General features: G+C 40.1%; 1 protein-coding gene across 2 annotated transcripts in view; it reads right to left on the bottom strand.

Moving 5' to 3' along the window:
• Nucleotides 1-2,881: 2,881 nt before the first annotated feature.
• Nucleotides 2,882-18,977, bottom strand: part of THRB (thyroid hormone receptor beta) — a 262,087-nt gene continuing 245,991 nt past the window's right edge. For both annotated transcript variants that reach the window (XM_032781166.2, XM_032781164.2), the window contains 3 exons: nucleotides 17,180-17,326; nucleotides 11,900-12,158; nucleotides 2,882-8,426 (listed from right to left, as the gene is read on the bottom strand). In XM_032781166.2, coding sequence (XP_032637057.1) covers nucleotides 8,185-8,426; nucleotides 11,900-12,158; nucleotides 17,180-17,326 — 648 coding nt within the window. In that variant the 3' untranslated portion in view covers nucleotides 2,882-8,184. The remainder of the gene's footprint in view (nucleotides 8,427-11,899; nucleotides 12,159-17,179; nucleotides 17,327-18,977) is intronic.

Raw genomic sequence — 18,977 nt, forward strand, 5'->3', positions numbered from 1 at the left:
TTAAGGGCCAGGTCCTGTTCCCATAGATGGCAATAAGGAGCAGGTGCAGACCCTTTAGGTGCACATGGGCATGAAAGCTCTGACTCTGCAAAGTGCTCAGCACCTACATCAGTAGAAGTTGACAAAGCTCAGCATCTTGCTGGAGATTCTTGGCACCAGGGATGCTGTCGGCGTCGGTGGGAACCAGGACCATTATCCTGGGACCAGACTCAGCTAGTGGAAGGCCTGTGCCAAACACCCTGAACCTACATCCTAACCTGTAGGTCCCATCAGGAAGTATTGGGAAACTATATCCACTACAATCTCCAGGTCTAGCCCATCCTGATAAGGTAAATAAAAGAGAGACAGAGAAGGGAAGAAGATAGAAAGGGGATGTATGGAAAAAGAGAGAGATAGTGAAAGAGGAGAAGCAACACCAACAGGGAAGAGAGGGAGTGTGTAAGTGTGAGAGAGAAATGGGGCGTGTGAGAAGACAGGGGCTCTCATTCTCCTCTCACACTCGCACTGTCTAGACTTGGAATGTGGTATACTGAGGATTGTCTTGAAATTGCAAGCTAGCAATTTAAGAATGGAAGTGGAGGTGTTTCTGGTAGTGTTTGCAGGTGAGAGGGCTTTGTAGGGAAGTGTAGGATCAGTTTGAAGCTACTCAGCCTAGAGTAAGATGGGGTGAGTTGTGCCTCTTTGTTTTTTAGAGAGCAGCCTGCTTTGTCTTTCTCTGGTTTTGGGATCTTGCATGTAATTAGGGCTGCCAAATGATCAAAAAATACTTGCAATTAATTGCAAGTTTAAAAAAAAGTTGTGCTTCATTGCAGTTTTAATTGCACTGTTGAACAATGATAGGTTACCAATTTAAATTAATTATAAATATTTTGGAGGTTTTGCTACATTTTCAAATATATTGATTTCAATTACAACACAGAATACAAAATGTGCAGTGCTCACTTTATATTATTTTTACTACAAATATTTGCAGTGTAATCCTCTCCAAAAGAAACATTATTTTTCAATTCACCTCATATAAGCACTGTAGTGCAATCTCTTTATCATGAAAGTGCAAATTACAAATGTAGAATTATGTTAAAAAACAACTGCCCTCAAAAACAAAACAATGTAAAACTTTAGCACCTACAAGTCCACTCAGTCCTACTTCTTGTTCAGCCAATCGCTAAGACATACAAGTTTGTTTACATATATGGGAGATAATGCTGCTTGCCTCTTATTTACAATATCACCTGAAAGTGAGACAGGCTGATTCTGCTTGACAACAATCCAAAGCAGTGCAGACCAATGCACATTCATTTTCATCAGCTGGGTCAGATGCCTCCACCAGAAGGTTGATTTTCTTTGTTAGTGGTTCAGGTTCTGTAGTTTCCACATCATAGTGGCGCTCTTTTAAAACTTCTGATAGCATGTTCCACACCTTGTCCCTCTCAGATTTTGGAAGACATTTCAGACTGTAGCTATCTTTAGAAATCTCATATTGGTACCTTCTTTGCATTCTGTCAAATCTGCATATAGCAGAATGTGAGTAAGACCATGGAGCAGGAGACATACAATTCTCCCCCAAGGAGTTCAGTCACAAATTTAATTAACACATTATTTTTTAACCAGCATCATCAGCCTGTAAGTATGTTCTCTGGAATCGTGGTAAAGCATGAAGGGGCGTACGAAGGTTTAGCATATCCAGCACAGAAATACCTTGAAATGTTGGCTACAACAGTGCCATGTGAGTGCCTATTCTCACTTTCAGGTGACATTGTAAATAAGAAGTAGGCAGCATTATCTCCCGTAAATGTAAACAAACTTGTTTTTCTGTGTGATGAGCTGAAGCAGAAGTAGGACTGAGTGAACTTGTAGGCTCTAAAGTTTTACATTGTTTTGTTTTTAGTGTAGCTATATAAAAATAATTCTACATTTGTAAGTTGCACTTTCATGATAGAGATTGCACTGCAGTACTTGTATGTGGTGAACTGACTATTATTATTTATAATAAAAATAATATGAAGTGAGCACTGTATACTTTGTATTCTGTATTGTAATTGAAATCAATATATTTGACACTGTAGCAAAACCTTCAAAAATATTGACAATAAATTTAAACTGGTATTCTATTATTGTTTAACAGTACGATTAAAACCGCGATTAATTACAATCAATTTTTTTAATCTAGTTAATTTCTTTTGTGTTAATTGCTTGAGTTAACTGTGGTTAATTGACAGCCCTATGTGAAATTGGTCTGAATTCTCAGAAATACAGTAGTGATACATTGCAGCCTTCCAGCAAGAGTATTTATTTATTTTTAATCTAACTCCTCTGGGTGTATGCTTCTAACATAACAAGGAAGAAAGGTGTTCATTTTAAAACATAACTAATGTCAATCAGGAGTAAGTCCACAGAAGTAAATTAAGTTAAATTAGTGTGAACAAGAGGAGAATCAGAACCATTGTAGGAGAGAGTGTATATGAGAGGAGAGATTATATATGATGGGAAAAGCCTAAAAGAACAGAAGTGTGAACAGGTTGGGGAGCAATATAAGGCTCGTCTCAGACCCCATCATTCCCAGTGTAGCACTGCATAGCACTTTACAACTACACCTCTACCCTGATATAACGTGACCCAATATAACACGAATTTGAATATAATGTGGTAAAGCAGAGCTCCGGGGGGGCAGGGTTGCACACTCTGTCCAATCAAAGCAAGTTCATTATAACGTGGCTTCGCCTATAATGCGGTAAGATTTTTTGGCTCTCGAGGACAGCGTTATATAGGGGTAGAGGTGTACATAACAGCCCAGATTAAACATTCTGGAAGAAAAAAGAGAAAGACTGAAAACATAGTTCAGTTATAAGCTTTTTCATTTTAGAATTCAAGCTTACACAGTTATCTAGGCCCACTATATTCATAATTACATTTTAATATCTGCATACAAAAGCTATGTAAAAATTATTCTCCCCCCAAATATACAAATTTTCTCTTCGGACAGTTTAAAACATTTGCGGTCACAGATTTTTAATATATATATTTTTTAGGCTGAAAAAATATTACTGATATAGCATATCACTTACTCCTGTTTGCAAAAAAATACATCATCCATAGTACTGTCTCTCATTATACCGTGTAATGTTTGTGTTACCCTCAGGGCATGAAACCAATAAGAAAAATAAAAAAAGTTCACCTTTTGTCTTTTTTAAAGAAATGGCATGAAAGACTAATTTGATGTAGTTGTGAACAAATTAAAAATGAAGAGTTAAAGTATGAAAAGAGAAAAAAATTACAGTGTCAGCTAGTTCATGCCCTGATATTATCTATAATAAAGTAATGTGTAATTAAATAAAGTGTCTTTTAATGTTTTACATTGTGCTCAGTAATTTAAACAAATTTAATCTACACCGTCTGGCTGATGCAGATTTACATTTGATTGTCTTGTGCATAAATAGGGTTAGCTTTTAAAGTAGGTAAACTGTGCAATGGACAGTCACAAAAAACTTTTACCTGCACAATATTGCTTTTGAAGGCGACGGCAGTCAATGTGGATACACACAAGAAATGCATACTCTTTGCATTTGCTAAACATTTATACAACACGGTAAAACTTTGTGATAAGGCCAAACCTTTTTTTTTAAAACAAGATTATTCTGTTCTAAAAAGACGTGCTCACATTACTTTGAATCTTCATATGGAAAATAAATCTCTATTGCACTAGAATAAAATTTCTCTATATAAAATTTAAATAGGGATCATATCATAGCAATATCAAAAGGAAACATCTGGTAATCAGTTCCATATTATTACAACAACAGGACAAATTAAGAGCTTGTTCAAGTCCTGGAGCCTCTACGTCAGTGAAAAGAGAAGTACTGGACACTTTTAACTGCTCTCACAGTTAAGAGAGAGAGAGAAGAATGTTCCTTGGTTGCTGATTTTGATTCTGTCACTGAAAAAGGTTTAGCCTTACAAATGTTGGCTACGTCTCAAAACCGTAAGACTGATTTTTATAGTGTATGATTCATGCAGCAAAAAGTCAATATGATACACACAGGTTAGAGTTCCATAGCATAAAAATACATCACTAACAATGACATGCTCTGCTTGTGATCAACAGCCCTACCTAGGCTGATTTCTGATTTCTCCCTCTGGTCATTTTTTTTCTTTTTTCTTTCTGAAACTGATCCCTGAAGGAGCAAGCATTTACCTCAAAGATGATTTTGGACCTCAGAGGTCTAATTCTAAAGTCTATATTTTGGCAGAGTGTAAACAAAAATCATTATCACACTGTATATAGGTTATTTTAAATATCGGAACTAAGTTGGGATGCCAGATGAAAGGAATAAAATCTATATGCATGTATTATGTAGGGCAAAAAACAGTGAAGATGGCAATGAAAGAGCTGGGTTGACAGAAAGAATCATGAATAAAAGACCCCACTTGCTATACCTCTAGACCAGAGAGCAAAAATGAGAGTTATGTGGCACCATCAAACACAAGAGTACGGACTGCACTGAAAAGTTCAGTTCTGTTGCACTCAGTCAGAAGGCCTTATTCTACAAATACTACTGGGTGTAGTGCTTACTACTGGGAATAGTTAGTCACACTAAAGTCTGTTACTCACAGTAGCAAACACTATGTTCTTGATCCTACAAAGACTTGGGACTATGCATGTATGCAAATTTAAGCATGTGCATAAGTCATCGCAGGACAGGGGGCTAAGTCCGTTTGCAAGATCAGAGCCTAATATAGGTTCTAATTATGCACTGGTGTAAATCAGAAGTAATATCACTGAAGTCAATGTAAAACTGGTATGGAAGCAGGGCCATAAATGTCACTAGATCACATCTGTTAAACTAAGAGATGGCTATTGGTTTTAGATTGATAAATACTGGTAATTCACCGCAATGAATTAATGCCAGATCCCATACCTTTAATATAAAAAAAGGTTAAAAAAATACTGCTATATGTACTCTTTGCTAAAAACTAAAAACTGACCAACATTTTCAGGCTTGTTTTCCTAACGTTAGGCACTGAAATCCATGTTTAGTCACTTAAATAGAGGTGGACTGATTTTTCAGGATACTGAGTAGTCACAGTTCCCAATGAAGTCAACATCTTGGAAATTCAGCCACTTATTCAGACATTTAAATACAAATTAAGTGCCTAATTCCAGGTACTCAATAGTATAATCTACTAAGTCTAATACTTTTAAACCTCATTGCTTTGCTTGTTAGATTTAATGGGGACAGGTTCACATAGCAGTAGCCGTTTTAACAGCAGCCAGCCTGTGAAGTGTTTATTCTCAGTGCTGAATCAGACTGATGAAGCTTTCCTGAGTCAGATGACTAATCTTTTTTGTTTTTGTTTTTTGTACAACTCTTACCTTTTCTATGCTATTTACTTTGAATAACTTAGTATTGCCAATCCCAAGGGTTCAAAAATCATGAACCAGGCTCCCAAAATCACAAGATTGGCTTAAAAATCGTGAGAGTTCTAAATTGTCAGTTTTGAGTTATTTGCCTTCTACATTTTGAACATTTGGGTTTAACATTTTCAAGCTTTTTTCTACAACCAAAAGCACTAGAAACTTTTTTTTTAAAAAAATCATGTAACAACATGATTTCCAGAGTGGGGGCTATCAGAAAAACAGCAGATATCTCAAGACTTGCAATAAAATTGTGAGTTGCCAACACTGGTACCTGCCAGAAAGAAGAGTGTTTTTCTCTCTTTCACCTACGACATGATCAAATTTTTGTACATTAAATTAGTCATATATAGCCTTAGGAGCATGTGTGGGGTTCTCACTGGCATAAGTAGGAGTTTCCCATGAAGATTAGGGGCAGAATACAGCTCTAAAAGGTTTGTATGTTTCATTTTATTTTTGCTTACCAGATCTGGAAAACAGAAGCAAGAAATGGATCAACTATTTTATTTAATTTCTACAGATATCTGTCATTCTAACTAATTTGATTTTAAGATTTGTGCAATTATTTTTCTTTTAATGTATGCAGTTAGGATCTGCTAATGCAAGCCCTGGCTCCTGTGAGCAGTTCTCACACTACTGAGTGACTTTCTTGAGACTGTACATTTGAGGAAGCGTTTGCAGGACCAAACCCATAATTCTCATTATTTTGTATGGGTTTTGATTCCAAGTATAACCCCAGTATTCTGGATGTCCCTGACCCCATGACATACTCTGGGTTTTACTGCAAAACAATCTGGAGAATGGTGTCATTCAAACATTTTGCTTTGGGGGGAGGTGGAGGCATGGGAGCCAACAAGTGTTTTTAACCTCATATGAAAACCAAACATTTAAGAGCAAGTTTCCAGTGGCCTTGCGTCCCATTGTGCCTGCAAAAAATGCACCTGTGTGTTTTACACCCACATGGAATTTTGGGCACAAATCTTAGAACTCCAATACGTAACTACTAAGATTAACGCTCACAACTCATTGGAGGTATAGATGCAAATTGCACCAACAAACATGGCGGCAGGGATTCAGCCTGGCTGAAAACGTGGCCGTTAGTATTCCAAACGCTTTCTTCGCATTGCAACAGGCGTGAAAATAACTTCAAAATTCCCCTGGTGTTTTGCACACAATGAAAGTTTTCCTAGTACCACATTTTCACGAGTCAAACACCTAGGGCTAGATTAGGGCCTTTAACTTTGAATGTCCAACTATAACAATGCCTGTCTAATTGGGCCGGAAAGGATACCTCCTTCTGTCTTTGTTTTGTATTGATATGTGAATGCACAATGCAACAGAGGGAGCATGAAACATAGTCTGAGGCTGTACTAAATCTTTTCTGTTGTCAGGAAGAGGATGATCCTTCTCATGTATCCCACTTATAGATAAACCAGGAGACTTGCCTGGCCTGGAGTTTATAAAACTTCAGAGACAATCACCCTGTGATGAGGATGGATGAAACAGAGGAATCTTTACTCATAATGCCCTTGAAAAAGGCCCAAATGAGTGCTAGGAGTGCTGGCTGGCAGATTTCAGCAGCAGGACATCATGTTGTTGCTCAGTTCAGCTCCTACTAGCGCAGTCAATAGAAATGATTTCAGGGAACTGAGAGAGAATCTAGCCAATCAAAATAAAAATGCACGTACAAAAAAGTACAAAAAGACGGCAATATGTTTCCTTTGTATTTATCTATCAGAGATGACTCTCAAGACATACTCTACATGTTACTGGGATAAAGCTGTACAGTCTGGAGCATAACTAGTAATAGGGTAGGTTTCTATCCTATTTAGAGTTCATCATAATCATTTTTTTCTCCCTGTGATCATTTGTATCTTTGCATAACCCTGGGCAAATCCTGCAGTCAGGATAAAAGACCCATTCCTCCAGAGTGCTGAGTGCATACCAAAGACCTGCCCAGTGCCCATCCCTTTCAGTGCCACTTGGACGTTGATGTGACATCGCCCTTCACTTCCTCTCCTGAAGTCAACCTGAGTTGTGGGCTCCCCGCATCTGTTGGAAGAGCTCAACACCTCACAGGATCAAGCCCTCAGTCTTTATTCCAGTAGACCTCCCATTTAAGTCATCTAGAGTTTTAACTGAGCAAGGGCTGAGGATTTTGCCCTCATTTTGTACAAATGAAAAAAAATATATCAACCCCTTCTCCCCACTGTGTATTTGAAAAAAGATTTGATTGTAGAGGACACAGATATTTATGACTCATGTAATAATCCCAAGGATGTGACGCAATCACAGTGATTATGGTATTCTTAGGTCACAATGGTAATGGTTACACTTAGAATGACCATGGAAAACTAGACAGTGTATCTCACTCATGGCTTGCAAAATGAGGTAATACTGGGAAAAAGGCAGGGCAAAGTGCTTTGCCTTGGAGGCCTGTTTATTTTCTGCCACTTCAATTTTATCTCCCCATTCCCCCAAGCAGTGATGGATGTTAGCTGGTGACCACTTAAGTGCTGGTGATCAAGATCGGTTTGTTTGTGTTTTCACTGTTAAGCTGTCAAAGCATTCACATCAAGGGACTGAAGGACAAAAAGCAATAGTCACAGGTACCCGCATTAAAGGGACATTTTCACCAATGTCTATAAAAAAAATAAAAGAGAGAAACAAACAAACCAAACCAAAACAAAAAGAACAGAAGAAGAGTTAGGCAATGGAATGAAATGACAGCCAGTAGTGCTAGAGGAATTCTGAGAACCACTCCAGTCTTTCTAATCCTCAAACACTTCCAAGAACAAAGGGGGAAAGAGTTCTGTGGGGCATTCCACCTTCATGTGCAGGAAGCGGCTGGCGTGGCAGGCGCCAATCATTCGTAGATCTGTCACTTTCATCAGCAGTTTTGGCCAAAAGTGTGCAACATGATGTTTTCTGTAATTAATGTAGTGTTCAAAAGCCAGGAGGAAACCTTCTTGACATTTTTCTATCCTCTCAACACTGAGGAGACCTGGGCGATCTGTAGGTAAAAAGAAACACGATGAATGTATTCATTCACAATAATATATTCCTAATCAAAATCAAGAGAGGAAGGATGACCATGTAAGAAAGGCACTGGACTGAGACTCAGGACATCTGTGTTCAAATCCTGGCTCTGTCATAAACTTCCTGTGTGACCTTGCTCAGTTAATCTCTCTGTACCCCAAAGATAGTAATGGTTCTTTCCTCCAACTCTTTGTCTGTCTAGTCCACTTAGAATGTAAGCTATTCAGGCAGGTACAGTCTCTTATTAGTAGTATGTTTATTTCCTAGCATAATGGAGCCCTGATCTCAGCTGGGGCTCCAGGTGTTATTGTGTTACAAATAATTATGAATAAAAACTTCCTTCATCAAAACTCCCCTCCCCCCAACTCTAAATTACAATTCGCGCCTATCTTTGTTTTCCCTTTCAGTGGCACACCTACAGTTGTGACCCAAGAAGCCTTCAGTGCCAGCTGGCAAGAGAGATACAGAAATATCCTGATTCTGCTGTGTACATTCTAGTTCACCAAAGAATGTCATGTTAGATCTTAAAATGAAACCCAGGGCACATGGTCTTTAATGCCGTTGTGAAATGTATGTACAGATACTAGGTAAGGAGTTCTTTATAGGTACTGAAGATATGCTCGTAGAGTCTGCAGCAAGGTATTAACCACCAGCAGAGATGGAAAAAACTGGTTTTCTGTTAGACAAAGAGATGTTTATTCACCGGTCTCTTTATCAAAATGTAAATCAAGCATTATAAGCCAACACAAAATATAGTGTTTTGGGGCACTCTGACCTCCCCAACCTTCCTTGGGGACCCCAAGAACTCAGATCCCTTGGGTCCTTAAAACAAGGAGAAATAAACCATTCCCCCACCTTTCTCCCTCCCAGAATTTCCTCTCTGGGCTACCCTGAGAGATACTGTTTCAACCTCTTTACATCACAATATCAAGAAGCATGTCCGTCTCTACCACAAAGGCAAACGAGATACAAGGAAACAGAGAAAAGATTCTATCTCTCCCCCCCCGTCTCCTGCCCACCAGTCCTGGTGAGTATCCCATCCCCGATAAAACAAGGGAAACAAGAAAGAAATCACATCTCAAAAAGAAAGCTTTTAATAAAAGAAAGGAAAAGTAAGAATTATCTCTGTAACTTCAAGAATGAAATATTACAGGGTCCTATCTTACAACCAGAAAGAAACAGTACTCAATACAGAATATAAAATATTCCCACAAACTACACATATAAAAGTTAACCAGCCAGATCCACACTTGCAAATAGAGTAAAACAAACAAAAATACTAAAATCGCCTGTTCCTACTTACTATTTGATCAGAAACTTAGAGAGCCTGTAAAAATGTCTGGTCCCTCTCAGACCACCGGAGAGAAGAACACAGAACAAAGGACCCACACCCAAAACTTCCCTCCACCCAGATTTAAAGTATCTTGTTTCTTGATTGGTCCTCTGGTCAGGTGTTTGGATCCCTGTTTGTTAACCCTTTCCAGGTGAAAGAGACATTAACCCTTAGCTATCTGTTTATGACAGATGCCTATTTACATACGAAGTCAGTGAAGAGAGGTGAAGTCAACAGGGAAGAAGCAGAGATGTAAAACAAGCCACAGGTGGTTAGCCTGTACTCCAACTACCGACAAAGAACTTTGAGGATTTATGTAGAAGGCAAAGAAGACATCCCCTCATCCTGCTGACTACACCACTGTGACAATTCTTGGAGTACCCAGGACTATGAGTCACCTTGTTCTCCCTGCGTCCAGTGTCAGTGAGTCTTGCTTGTGCTTAGCTGGATGTCAGATTTCTAACATCACCAGCCTTGTAGCCACCCAAGCACTTTCCTGTCTGCCATGCCAGCCCTTACTGTGCCTTACAGGTTAACAATAGGTGTACCCCAGTCTCCAAGTACCTTTGAAGTATTCCCCTGTGATATCCAGCTCCTGACTACTTATAGAAACATTGTGTCTGCTGTCCCCAAAGGAACAATATGTACACCAGCTTATAAGATTCAGCTCAGGACCAGTATTTTACTTAACACCACAGCACTGAGATATATTTATAGTGAAAACAAGAATAAGTTTATCATCAAAGTCTAGAGATTCAGGAGATGGTGAGTAAGAATACTGGAAACACATGGTTACATAAAAAACAAAATCATAACATGCTTTCTAGAGACTAAACTTAACTATCAGATTAACCTCCTATCTAAAGACATTTATTTCACCGAAAGTCTTTTGCAGCTTTTCAACCAAGGTTGGCTGAGATCCTGCACCTAGGGTTTACAGGCAGTGAGTTTACATTCATGAAAATGGGATGGAGGATCCCATGGGAAGGCACAAGGTGAGCAGGTCTCCAGGAACACCTATGAACTGCACTCAGTGGGGCTGGCAATTCAGCAGACAGTGCTTCTCCCTCCAAATCAGCACTGAAGCAATGCATCAGCCTGGCTGTGAAAATGCTTCCTTTATGAGAAAACATTTAAAGGTCACTTTCAGGAAAGAAGTTCCTAAGGAAATGCCTTCTGAAATCACTGTTTTACAAGTCAAAGATTTGGAAAATAAACAGAGACCCAGACGTTTTCAGTGGAAATGTCAAATGAATGCAAATGATCAGGAAGGTCAATGTAAACCCCTACCCTATGTATTGTTCACTACTGAAGACTTAAAATGGTCTGAACCCCTCCTCTCCCACAATTTGCCAGGTCTGTCATTGCCCAGGAACCACATTCTCAGTCCTGTATGTCACATCACCCTGGGCTAGAGCAAAAGATTAGGACACTCGGGTCTTGTCTTCACTACGGGGGTACGTCGACCTAAGTTACGCTACTCCATAAGGTAGCTGGAGTCAACGTAACTTAGGTCGACTTACTCTAGTGTCTTCACTGCGCTGCATCGATGGGAGATGATCTCTTGTCGACTTGCCTTACTCTTCTCGGAGAGCTGGCATGCCTTAGTTGACTGGAAAGTGCTCTGCCATTGATTTAGCAGGTCTTCACTAGTCCCACTAAATTGATCCCTGCTGCATCAATCGCAGCAGCGTTGATCTCCCCGTAGTTAAGCCCAGCCTTTAGAGAACTTAGCCTGAGGATGGCTGATGCTGGGCTCTCTATTTGTAAGCCAGGGAATGTTGGCCCAGACTCAGCTGCATCACTGATCCCTTTCCAGCAACCAATCCACCTCAGACCTCTACCCTGTTTGCACATGGTCTGAGACCAAGGCCACCGTTATCCATCATAAAGTTTTTTTTTTGTGCTTATCCACATAGTTTCTAAGCCCAGTGTGATGCAATAACCAAGGATTTCAGCTGCATCATTCTAATGATGGCTGAGCCAGTGTTCCTATATTTAAAATACCCTCTGGTTTTTTTAGAGAAAGATTTGCCGCAGATACAATGAACCAGAACTTCACACAGGGGTGGTTATAAAGGCTCTGGTGGTGCCCAATATGATCTCGTTCTCACCTGATGACATGAGCAGCACAGCCTGGAGCAGGGCGACCTCCGTGTCATCCAGGTTAAACGAGGACAGCGACATGCCCAGGTCGAAGATGGCATCAGATACTACACCGAGACCCCCGTTTTTCAGCTGACCCCTTGTCACTGCCATCTCCCCATTTAGCGTTAAAGTCTCACTCTCAGGGTCGTAGCGCACTGCTGCTCGGAGGGACATAATCTCCATACAGCAGCCTTTCAAAAGGATTATCTGGTCTTCACATGGCAGCTGCAGAGATTACACATGATAATAAAACAGTCTGCACTACCCAGGGTTTTCAAGCAAACTTAGCTTTGAAATACAATAGAATCCATGTTACTCTCAGTAAACATCTAGGGCTGCTAAATACACTATTAACACTGTTATACACCATACAATTGATTGACTAAATAGTCCCAAATATGAATGACACATCCCAAAAGCTAACAACCATGTGTATGATATGTTTGGCCACCCCTCTGAGTGGGTTCATTCCACCCAGTTTCCATTGGAAATTAATATATCATATCATCATAATGAAGTACTATTGGGTCAGAATTTCAGAAGACCTCAGCTCTCGTTAAGGCACTAAAATGAAGGGATCAGATATTCAGAAGTGCTGTTCTCAATAGGGGCTGCTGGAGGCTGAGCAGGTTTGAAAAGCTAGCCCAATACATTTTCATAATATCACTTTCCGTTTGAAAAGCATGTTGCAAGGTTTAATCGACAAATTAACACTATCAGTTGTTTCTTTGGTTACAACAGTACTGCACCTTTTACTTTTCTGACCTAGGAATAGAGGAGTAAATGATCACACATGGGAAGAACTATAATTGTGGGCTGGTTTTTAGTAAAAGTAGTAAAACAAATCTTGTCTCTAGAGGAGATTTTACAAAATGCCTAAGTGATTGGGATTTGTGCTCCTTACTCCCTTAATCACTTTTGAAATCACCCCCTGTAATATATTGGAAACCATCAAGTATTAGCATTTAATAAGAGATAATGAGCCGGATTCTGCTTTCAGCTATAGCAGTGTGACTCAGTTGCCTTTAGTGGTATTATGCCAATGTTATGCTGGTGTGACTGACAGCAGAATTTGGATCATTATCTTCACAGCATGTTGCAAGGCTCATCTTTTTCCCAGGGTTCGAAAATGGTGGGAGTGAGTGAGAGGGAATTGTAATGCCAAAGATGGGGAACTATTTGAGCAGGACTGGTTGGAGGGTAATTCCTGAATTACTGCACTTAGGTTGTATTTATATGTTATTTCTAAGGTATCTGCATATTAGGAATAGGTGCCTAAATAAATGATAATGAAAGAAGAGTGAAATCTCCAAGATTGTTTTGAAGATGTCACTGTAAGTCAATAGCAAACATGACGTACATAATTATATGAAGATGAAGCTAAATCCTAATTAGGTTCTAGAAATGATAAAATCTGTTTCATTTTTGGTTCATGTTAAGATATGATTTTTTCACTTTGAATCTCAAGTGAAGTAAATATGTGTGTTGTGCACTCGCTCGCATAATGATTACATTTAATCTGGTAGAAAAACTTACAGCATGGGTGATGGGCAATTGGCTAACAGAGGCAAAAGCAGTGTTCTATAGGAGAAGAGTTTTAAACATGGAGCCAGCGAAAAAGAGAAATTGACTAGGATTGCACAGTTATTTTTTGCTGTGTAGCCAGTGTCAGGTCTAAAGTGTTAGATACATAAGGAAAATGACAAGTCCCAGTCAGAGCAAGTCAGCTTCCTTCTGCATCAAGCTCAGCAGTTGCACATAGATGGGTTGCATGGGGAAAGTGGCAGTTTAGCTTCCCAAAGGAAGTACTGCTGTTTGGCTGCTGAGACCCAGTAAGGGAGAAGAGAAGGAGAAAGAAAAAACAGGAGAAAGAAAGGAATTATAAAAAGATGATAAATGGAAGACAAATGCAGCGAGAAAGGAGAGAGGGAAAACAGAGAGGGAATAAAGAGAAAAATGAGAGATGTATGGAGAGACAAGGAAGGAGGAAAGAAACATAGAAAAAGCACAGGATAGGGAGATACATAGAAAAAAAATAAATAGTGGGATATAACATGAGCAAATAACTCATCGTTTTTTGCACTGATCTAATAAACATAAAGAAACTCCTTTACCCTCCCACCTCTCACGTAACCCCCTTTTAACTTTTTTATGGTGCACCTTTTCCCATATGCCCGAAGGAAACACTCCACAGGCCATGGTTGATGGGACATTGCTAGGTTAAATTGTGTCCAAAAAGAAGGCTTTGCAAAAATAAGGTTTTACCAAACTGAAGACCAATAGAAATGGTTCCTTGACTTAATTTGTTTAAAAAATACTACAATTTTATTTTTCTTAAAGAAACAAACACCCTCAGTGCTTGTAGTAGCCTGTACACTGTAGCATATCATGGTTGGGTCTGATGGAAGTCGAGAGGCCATTCTGGCAAGTTTTAGGGACTTGTTTCTTTTAGCTCTTTTCCCCCTTAAAAGGGCAAGAGAGATGGGCATAGAAAATAACCTGTAATTCGTCGGAAAGCACGTAACCTCCTGGAGACTGGAGCCCAGCCCCCGACAATGAAAAATAATTCATTGTCTATTTCAAATATTCCCTTCACCCACTCCCTCCCAGCTCTATTCTTCCCCTCTATACCTTCCCTGTCTCTACCCTTCTTTGCCTGTCCATTGCTCCTGTTTTAACCCTCTTCAGTTCTTCCCCTATTTTCTCACCTATCTCCTTATTGCTAGGCAGGACTTGGATCCTACCTCTGTATGCAATGAGCCTGCCTGACAGACCAGGACTGGCTTCCTCCTAGCCTTCCTGGAGCACGGACTGTCCATGCTGCAGTTGATGTTGGCACTGGCATCAGGACTCTCATCTTCCAGTAGCAACATAGGCCCACCAGAGATTGGGGCTGCAGCTACAGTTGACTGTGAATGATGAGCTCATCTCACTGGGCCCTCTGCTGGCCACAGCTATGAACTTGGCTGCTCACAATTTGATTTTGAGACTGAAGCGACCTAAAACTGCATTGGCAAAAGTCAGCACACCCTTAGCCAAACTGGGACCGTTGACAACTCTGATACCACACCACTAACCCATGAGCCTCTGAAACTGGGACTGACTAGCAGCTGCCCAGTCTATTTTCATTGTCCAAGCTGAGGGAAGTGCAATAGGGAAACAATAAAAATACAGTGTGCATTCCCTCTTGCAGCAGGCAGGGGGGAAATGGCCATGGCCCTTCCCTGCTCTGTCTCTTTTGCAGAGGTTAGCTGCACTGTCAGTTCTGGCCCCATGACAGCAGGGACTGTGATTGTATCTGAACTTTGTGCAGGGGCCGACCGGGGAAGGGAAGGGCTTTTCCTCACAGACTGACTCACAGCCAGAGTCTGGTCCAGACAGGATTATTTGTAACTGAAGTAAAGACACCTGCAATTTTTAAAAAGTGAATCATTTTAGCCAGACTATGTCCCTTTCAAATAAGTACTAACGTTTGCCATTCCCATTCCTTTATTCCACATCTGTGGCCACATGAGAAGGCAGCTCTCCCCCCTTTGTATTCACTGTGAATGGTTTCTCATTCTATTGTCAGATATTGGTGTCTGCAGGAGCAAGTTTAAAACGTGGCTCAGCTGCTAGGGAGGCCTGACCCAGCCAAAAGGTGTAACATACAAAGGTCATGCCCCACAACTCCTGACTCATGTTCTTCATGCTTTCCACTCCCTTAAACTGTGAAGCACGTGGGCCATGTGTGGCCAGGAGGGGTAGGAGATGTCAGATGGGCAATGCAGCCTGTTGTCTGATGGACCAAGTTTCCTAATTAAAAAGACTGCCTTGGAATGTCACTGTAACTTCCCATCACAAACACTACATCAATGCAGACAGTTCCCCTCAGACCTGGAGTGCTGCAGGGGCCTCCCTTTGGATTTTCAAATCTTCACACTTGGCCATTGTTTCATGCTTTCTTGACTGACAGAGCCAATCCTCAGGTTAGCCAGGGAGAGCTATTTACAATGCGCCACCTATTGATACTTACTGCACCCTCTTTTGTAGGTGCCAGGTACTGCCCTCTGCCTTCCCTGACATAACAGCTCTCCTTGACTAACCTTAGAGATTGAGCTGTCAGCCACAGAAGAGCACAATGGTGTGCCTGCCTTAAACTTCTTCCCTGACTCATGTTCAATCAGTGGGGGAAGAAGTGGGTCCCATGTCTGGATTTTGGATGATCTCCCTGAGCAGGCTCACTGTCATTTCCAAGGCCATTCTCTTGGCATATAACCAGTGGGGTCAAGTGCTGTTCTGCAGGATGGGATAGTAGTCTCCCGACAGTCAGCCATTGCTGCAGAACTTCCATGGGTGTGGATCCCAGGAGACTCTCAGGTGTCAAGGTTATTTTCCAGTTGATTCAGCCCAGAATTTAAGTTAACATTTTTTTAAGTAAAGAGAACAATCATCATCGTCTACTGCTCTCAAATTTACATTCATTCCCAATTTGCGCCAGTGTGAGTGAGATTAGAATAGGGTTTATGCATGTCCTAATTACACTAAAACTTAATTTTAAATATTCCTCTGGCAGTATATCTCACATTTGAATATCCTTTTGGAGTGAAGTCTTATTAGTTGCCTCCACTCTTTTGGAGTGCACATCTAACTTACATTTCACTCGTGGTGATGAGTGAGGGACAGATTGTGGCCTGGGTTTTTGCTGACATCCTGTCCAGTACAAAAGAGCCAATGCGGGAGGAATCTTAGTCCTGGATTCAGGAAGGAACTTAAAGCACATACTTAACTCCATCTCTACCTAGGAAAGCATTTAAGTAAATGCTTAACTTTAAGCATGTGCTTAAGTCCAAGTGGGTTAATGGGCCTTAAGTATTTTCTTAAAGTTATGCAAGTGCTTAAGTGCTCTTCTTGATAGGGAAGATTTATTGATTTTGCCACTGGTCTAGGCTCATACAAAACCACAAAAAGAGGATTTGGTTGATCATAGGAAACAGGACATTAAATGATACCGAGATAATTTTATCCTATTTTTTATTTTTAATTCCTTTAAGCCATTTGATTTAAAACAAAGTGAACTGGTTAGTACAGTTTTACATCCTCACTTCATTCTTGCATGGTTCAAGTCAACAAGAAGTGGCGGGATTTTATGGGGCTCAGATATAATTTTGTGTGTTTTCATGTCCCAATGACACTACTTTCTATTGTTTCTCTTGACAGGTGCATTTAGAATAGCATAAAGCAAAAAAAAAATAAAAAATTCTTACCTCACAAAACATAGGCAACTTTTTGGCAAAATCCACCACTCTTGTAATTGCTGGTGTAATAATTTTTGTAAACTGGCTGAAGGCTTCTAAATCCACTTTCCCACTTTCTGGGGCGTTAACCATTGGTGCTTGCCCAATATCTTCTGGCTGAAGATATTAAGAAATACATTAAAAGGGAAAATCTGTTTCATTCAAGTCATCTTTCATAAATGTTTATAATATGGTAGGGATTATATATAAAGTCCACCACTCTCTTCGTATGAAATTAACCAACAGCCATTATTTATGCAGGACCTAGAGGGCAATTTTTCTAAAACAAGCCATAAAATGTGCAGCTGTCTGTAAAATAGGTGATTACATAAAGAAATGGGTGATCAGTGTGCCATTACACCCGTTTTGTGTGGGCAGCTGCATATTTTACACATGCAATTACCTGTTTGTGTCTATGCATATTTCGTGGGAGAAGTTTAGGTGTTTCTGCTTGGAAATTTAGGGCTGATCCTGCCTCCTTCCACTGCTCAGCACCCTCAACCTCCCCTGAAATCAAAGGGAGTTGAAGATATTCATTACCTCCTACCTAGAAGATGCTCAGCACACTGTAGGATTGGGCTTCTTGGCCTACCCAGTGTTCCAATGTTATAACATCATAAAGAACACAAGCCAGCTGCCAAGACCTATTTACAGAGGTGAGCTAATATGACCGAAACTAGGGATGGGCTGAATTGGAGCTAGTTTGGATTAAACAAGAAATCCCTACACATTTGCTCATTTAGGCTGAAATTTGTTCCTCTGCAGGGCTTCAGCACAAGGCTTATGCAACATGTAAGTCCTATTTTGAGGATTTAAGTGGGGCTTATATGATGTATAAACTTTATCCTGAAACCCTGCAGAGGGGTGAATTTCACCCCAGTTGAATTTAGACTTGCATACTTTCTTCTGTTTTTAAAAAAACCCATACATATGCAAAGCTGTTCTTCCGTGTTCAAAGTAAGGCTTTGCAATTGCAAAAGACCTGCCAAACACTATGTGGAGGAAGCATTTTGTTCCATTACTAAGTTTAAAACTGCACAGAAGTTAGAGAAGAACTCCTTCAAGACAGCTGAGGTGTATGAAATTTACACAAGTACCTTTGAACAGTGATGCTGAAACTGCTGTTTGAATAATATAAATAATACAGGCTTAATAGGTTTTTCTAAAAGCAAAATGTCAAAGATTTTCCTACAGTTCTGCCATCAGTCAAAATCAAAATCTAACTTTCAGAAGAAAAACTGGTGCTCTGTATAAAGCAGAGAGGGATCTGATTTGGAAAGAACTGGGAAAACCACATGCTATGTAACCCAACATATTAATGCAACACAGGTTAGGAAAAATTTTTTTAGTACACAGTATCCATGTTCTTGCCCTTTTAAACCATACCAAACTGCAAAGTTTGCTAGATAGTAACTTCAAAAACAACTGCGTCACTCTTTGCAATATTCACTGTCTTTGTGAATATTGTCTTTGTGTTATCGTCTCTATGTCCTGACACAATAGTGTGTGACTGTACATATAGAATTGTGTGATCCACAGTTGGAACTGAGTAAACATCAAAAAGCCAATCAGCTGACTCAAATGCAAAACTTCCTGTAGTGGGCTTAATGATGGCTCAAGGTTTGTGCAGTGGAGTACGCTGCAGGTGTCTGTGCTTATAGATATGAGAATTTCCACCTGGAGGTCATTCTATGGTCTGGTGCACCTTGGACTGAAGTAGGTTTCACTTCCCTTTCAGACCCTTTGGTATTTGTGACATACGACTTTA

This window comes from Chelonoidis abingdonii, chromosome 2, assembly GCF_003597395.2.
Source record: "Chelonoidis abingdonii isolate Lonesome George chromosome 2, CheloAbing_2.0, whole genome shotgun sequence".
NCBI lineage: Eukaryota > Metazoa > Chordata > Testudines > Testudinidae > Chelonoidis > Chelonoidis abingdonii.